Genomic DNA, 6,043 nt, shown 5'->3' with positions numbered 1-6,043 from the left:
TAGAGGTAGAGTTTTGCTATGTTGCTCACGCTGGTCTCAAACTCTTGGCCTCAAGTGATCTTTCCACTTTACCCTCCCAAAGTGCTGGGATTACAAGGGTGAGTCGCTGTACCTGGCACATTTTACTTTCTTGATAGTGTCTTTCAAAGAAGCATCAGAGTTAATATTTATGGAGTCCAATTTATTAATGTTCCTTTGATTGCTTTTGCTTTTCGTATCATGCAAACAACTGGTGCCAATCCAAGATCATGAAGACTTATCCTCGTTTTCTTCTAATAGGTTTATAGTTTTAGTGCCTACATTTAGGGCTTTGATCCATTTTGAGTTCTTTTTTTTTTTTTTGTTGTTGGAGACAGGGTCAGTATGTCACCCTCAGTAGAGTGCCATGGTTCCACAGCTCACAGCAACCTCAAACTCTTGGGATTAAGCGATTCTCTTACCTCAGCCTCCCGAGTAGCTGGGACTATAGGCCCCTGCCGCAGCACCCGGCTATTTCTGGCTGATGTTGTTTAGCAGGCCCTGGCCGGGCTTAAACCTGCCAGCCTCAATGTATGTGGCCGGTGCCCTATTCACTAAGTTATGGGCACCGAGCCTATTTTTTTTGTTGTTTTTTTGAGATACGGAGTCTGACTTTATTGCCCTTGGTAGAGTGCCATGATGTCACAGCTCACAGCAACCTCCAACTCCTGGGCTTAGGTGTTTCTCTTGCCTCAGCCTCTCGAGTAGCTGGGACTACAGGCACCTGCCAGAACGCCTGGCTAATTTTTTGTTGCAGTTTGGCTGGGGCCAGGTTTGAACCCTCCATTCTCAGTATATGGGGCTGGTGCCCTACCCACTGAGCCACAGGCGCCGCCTGCTGAGCCCATTTTGAGTTAATTTTATGTATTATATGAAATGGGAGTTCAGCTTTATTCCTTTGCATGTGGATATCCTGTTGTCCCAGCACCATTTGTGAAAAGAACTATTCTTTTCTCATTGTATTCTTTTCACACCCTTGTCAAAAATCAATTGATACCTGTGAGGATTTATTTCTGGACTCTTAATTCTGTTCCAGTGATCTATACTGATTATTGTTTCTTTGTTCTAAGTTTTCAAATCAGAAAGTATGAGCCTTTTATTTTTGTTCTTTTTCTTTTTTTTAAGATGTTTTGGGCTATTCCTTGCATTTCCATGTGAATATTAGGATCAGCTTGTCAGTCTCTGCAAAGAAGTCAGCTCTGATTTTGATACAGACCGCACTGAATCTGCAGACCCAATTTGAGAGAGTATTGCCATTTCACTGATATTAAGTCTTTTAATTGGTGAACTTAAGCTGTCTTTCCATTTACTTAGGCCTTTTTTATTTCTTTCAACAATGTTTTCCAGATTTCAGAGTATAGGTGTATAGGTTTTGTACTTTTGTTAAACTTATTTCTAAGCATTTTATTTTTTGATGCTTTTTTTAAAACAGAGTCTCACTTTGTCACCCTTAGTAGAGTGTTGTGGCATCATAGCTCACGACAACCTCCAACTCTTGGAACAGTAGCCCATAAGGGTCAGTAGGAAGCTGCCGGTTTGGTGATATGAATTCCTTTTTGTGCTTGACACCCCTAGGAATGGCAGCCCCATCTATGAAGGAAAGGCAGGTTTGCTGGGAAGCCCAGGATGAGTACTGGAAGCGTTTAGATGAGAACACAGAGGATGCTTCTCAATGTAAGAAGTTAAGACGATCATTTGGATCAAACTGTCCCCAACAGTGGATAAAATATTTTGATAAAAGAAGAGACTACTTGGCTCGGTGCCTGTGGCTCAACCGGCTAAGGCGCCAGCCACATACACCTAAGGTGGCGGGTTCGAATTCAGCCCGTACCTGCCAAACAACAATAATGGCTGCAACCAAAAAATAGCCGGTCGTTGTGGCGGGCGCCTGTGGTCCCAGCTACTTGGGAGGCAGAGGCAGGAGACTCGCTTGAGCCCAGGAGCTGGAGGTTGCTGTGAGCAGTAAAGCCATAGCACTCTACCCAGGGGGACAGCTTGAGGCTCTGTCTCAAAAGAAAAAAAAAAAAAAAAAAAAAGAAGAGACTACTTAAAATTCAAAGAATTTGAAGCAGGAAAATTCCAGCCTTCAAAAACAACTGCAAAATCCTAGGCTGTTCCTGAACTTTTCAAAATGTTTGAAACTACTTTTTGACATTCGAAAGGCTGCATAGTCAGTAGAGCCATGAATCATGGTAAACATCAGTGCTTGTGTCCTGTATATAACAATAAGAAAAATGATCAAGGAACAGAAAATTCATGAAGAATTGAAATAAAATGCTATTAAATATGCTTTAATAAACCTATATTTTAAGAAAAAAAATTAAAACCTATTATAAACATAAAAAATAAAAAAACAACCTCCAATTCTTGGGCTGAAGTGATTCTCTTGCCTCAGTCTCCCAAGTAGCTGGGACTACAGGCACCCGCCACAATGTCTGGCTATTTTTAGAGATGGGATCTTGCTCTTGCTCAAGCTGGTCTCAAACTCCTGAGCTCAAGCAATATACCCACCTGGGCCTCCGGGGTCTTATCTTTCCTTTCCTTTTCTTCTTCTTTTTTTGGCCAGGGCCAGGTTTGAACCCACCACCTCTGGTATATGGGGCCAGTGCCCTACTCCTTTGAGCCACAGGCACTGCCCCACCTTTTCTTCTTTTTGAGACAGAGTCTCAAGTTGTTGCCCTGGGTGGAGTTCTGTTGCATCATAGCTCACAGCAACCTCCAACTCTTGGGCTCAAGTGATCCTCTTGCCTCAGTTTTTTCTATTTTTAGTAGAGATGGGGTCTTGCTTTTATTCAGGCTGGTCATGAACTCGTGAGCTCAAACTATCCACCCGCCTCAGGCTCCCACAGTGCTAAGGCATGGCCAGCTATGGGTTTTTCATAGATGTCCTTTATCATATTGAGAAAGTTCCCTATATTCCTAGTTTGCTGAGTGCCTTTATCATAAAAGTGAATGCTGGTCTTTAAAAGACCTTGAGACTTGCAGGTAAAGATACGTCATTAAAAAACATACTTCGGGGCGGCACCTGTGGCTCAAAGGAGTAGGGTGCCAGGCCCATATACCAGAGGTGGTGGGTTCAAACCTGGCCCCAGTCAAAAACTGCAAAAAAAAAAAAAAAAAAATCAACAATGCTATTGGTTCAGCACCTGTGGCTCAAGCAGCTAAGGCGCCAGCCACATACACATGAGCTGGTGGGTTCCAATCCAGCCCGGGCCACCAAACAACAATGATGGCTGCAACCAAAAAATAGCTGGGCATTGTGGCGGGCAGCTGTACTGTGTTTCCCTGAAAATAAGACCTACCCAAAAAATAAGCCCTAGCAGGATTTCTATGCATTTGTAAAATATAAGCCCTATCCCAATAATAAGACCTAGTGATGGGTCTTATTAGTGATCCTAGTGATGCATTTTGGCATGGAGCCATAAGGAAGACTGGAATACCTTTTATCTGCCACAGCTCTTTTCTCCAAGCCTTCGCACTTGCACAGGTACGCAGGTGGTAACCGCGGTCGCAGGCATCCTATTGCACATGTGCGAATGGCTAGGGAAAGGGAGTTCATGTATCACTAGCGCCAGCCCCACCAATAAGGTTGGTTCCCCCTGTCAGGTTCCAGAAGAAGATGACTTAACTATATTAGAATAAATGTAGATTGTTGTATTATACTTAATAAAAATAAGACATCCCCTAAAAATAAGCCCTAGTGTGTCTTCTTGAAAAAAAAAATAAATATAAGACAGTGTCTTATTTTCGGGGAAACACGGTAGTCCCAGCTACTTGGGAGGTGTAGGCAGGAGAATCGCTTGAGCCCAGGAGTTGGAAGTTGCTGTGAGCTGTGATGTCATAGCACTCTACCCAGGGTAACAGCTAGAGAATCTGTCTCAAAAACAAAAACAAAAACAAAAAAACCACATGGTGGGCTCAATGCCTGTAGCACAGTGGTTACAGCACCAGCCACATACACAGAGAGTGGAGGGTTCGAACCCTGTCTGGCCCAGCTAAACAACAAAGACAACTGCAACAAAAAATAGCCGGGGCTAGTGGCAGGCACCTGTAGTCCTAGCTACTTGGGAGGCTGAAGCAAGAGAATTGCTTAAGCTGAAGAGTTCGGAGTTGCTGTGAGCTATGATGCTACCGCACTCTACAGAGGGCAGGCAATAGTAAGACTCTGTCTTAAAAAAAACAACAACATACTGCAGAAGGAGGGAGGGTATTTGGGGGACCTCACCTAACATGCATGATGCAATGGTACATTTCAAAACTATTAAGAAAAGAATATAATTGTGATGGATGTGTTAACCAGTTCAATGTAAGCATTTCACATTGTATATCAAATCAGTACACTGAACCCCATAAATTCATCAATGTACACAGTTATGATTTAATAAAAAAAGAAACATACCATTTTCTTCCCTCTTGGAACACCAATAAAAGATTTTTTTTTTAAGCAAAAAACCCACACAGGTCTGGAGAATAGAGAGGGGACAACAACAAGAAATTATTTTAAGTTGGAAAATAGATGGATAACTAGCCATGGGTTTTGAGACAGCCACATTCTAAGCCAAGTTGTAAAAACCAAAAACCAACTGAACTCTCCAAAAGGTCAGAAATTGGTTGCTCAGTAAAGGTGAGGCATGGAGAGGACTCAGCAAGGAGACGTTAAAGGCTGTGGATGTGCTCTCAGACTGCACAGTGCTGCCCCTCCCCCACCTGCTCTGCAGGGGAGCTTGTTCCCCAGAACTCGGCACCTAGCCCTCCCCCTGCAGGATGTGTGACTTTGCATGAGGAAGATTGAGGCTCTAGATCGCTTTTAGGAAGACAGGAGGAGTCTGACTAGCCCAGTGGGTAAGACCTAAAGACATTTACATTCAGGGTTCCCCAAAAAAGAGCCCACATATCCCCCTACATTTAATACGCTTTACTCTCTCTCAGCTGGGTGGTCTCAGCTTTTTCAAAGTCTACCCTTAAACAGGAGATTTAGAGACACCTGAGAAAAGCCTTTACTAGGACAGACATAAAACAGGAAACTTGACAACAGACTCACCTAGGAAAAGAAAGCTTTGAATATGTACCTCTCTAGTTTGTTTGGGTTTTTTTGTTTGTTTGTTTGTTTGTTTTGAGACAGAGTCTCACTATGTTGCCCGTGGTGGTAGTGTGCTGTGTTGTCACAGCAGTGCACAGCAACCTCCAACTCTTGGGCTTAAGTGATCTCTTGCCTCAGCCTCCCAAGTAGATGGGACTACAGGCTCCCACCACAGATACACAGGGCTATTTTTTGTTGCAGTTGCCATTGTTGTTGAGCAGGCCTGGGCCAGGTTTGATCCTGCCATGCTCAGTGTATGTGGCTGGCGCCGTAACCACTGTGCTACAGGTGCTGAGCCTACATTGCTAGTTTTATCAGAGAAATGGAAGAATGTATTACAGACATGAAATCAGAGGAGGATGTGACAAAAAGGATACCTACGAAGAACAAAAGAATGGTTCTTAGAAATTAGAGACATACTGGAAGAAATGAAGAACTTAATAGTAAGAACTGATGGGCCAGGCATGTTGGCTCACACCTGTAATCCTCACACTCTGGTAGGACGAGGCAGGTGGACTGCTTGAGCTTAGGAGTTCAAGACCAGCATGAATAAGAGCAAGACACCCTCACTACTAAGAATAGAAAAACTTGCTGAGTGTTGAGGTGGGTGTCTGTAGTCCCAGGTACTCAGCAGGCTGAAGCAAGAGGATTGGTTGAGCCCAGGAGTTTGAGGTTGCGGTGAGCTCTGACTCTGTTGCAAAGCACACACACACACACACACACACACACAAACATAATAGTAAGAACTAGAAGGAAACGATGAAGTACATTAGTTTGCAAGGGCTGCCATGACAAGTGTTAAAAGTTAGACAAATTGGCTCAGCGCCTATAGCTCAACCGGCTAAGGCGCCAGCCACGTACACCAAAGGTGGCGGGTTCGAATCCCCAGCCCGGACCCGCCAAACAACAATGACGGCTGCAAGCAAAAAATAGCCGGGCGTTGTG

General features: G+C 43.9%; 1 protein-coding gene across 1 annotated transcript; it reads left to right on the top strand.

Annotated features, from left to right (window-relative positions):
* The first annotated feature begins 1,595 nt into the window (after positions 1–1,595).
* LOC105886576 (cytochrome c oxidase assembly factor 6 homolog) lies at positions 1,596–2,128 on the top strand. Its single transcript, XM_012802503.1, has 2 exons — positions 1,596–1,777; positions 2,059–2,128. The coding sequence occupies exons 1-2, from the start codon at positions 1,596–1,598 to the stop codon at positions 2,126–2,128; spliced, it is 252 nt and encodes an 83-aa protein (XP_012657957.1).
* Positions 2,129–6,043: the final 3,915 nt, after the last annotated feature.

Source organism: Otolemur garnettii, unplaced genomic scaffold (assembly GCF_000181295.1).
Source record: "Otolemur garnettii isolate 467f Iridium unplaced genomic scaffold, OtoGar3 scaffold00015, whole genome shotgun sequence".
NCBI classification, from domain to species: Eukaryota; Metazoa; Chordata; class Mammalia; order Primates; family Galagidae; genus Otolemur; species Otolemur garnettii.
Note: the sequence above shows the minus strand (reverse complement) of the source record. Positions and strands in the feature narration are given on the sequence as shown.

Bases quoted from the DNA above. Each gene is read 5' to 3' on its own strand.
- LOC105886576 (XM_012802503.1), top strand. From the start codon at position 1,596: ATGGCAGCCCCATCTATGAAGGAAAGGCAGGTTTGCTGGGAAGCCCAG. The intron at 1,778-2,058 runs GTGCCTGTGGCT...AAAAAAAAGAAG, and splicing joins AGAAGAGACTACTTGGCTCG to AGACTACTTAAAATTCAAAG.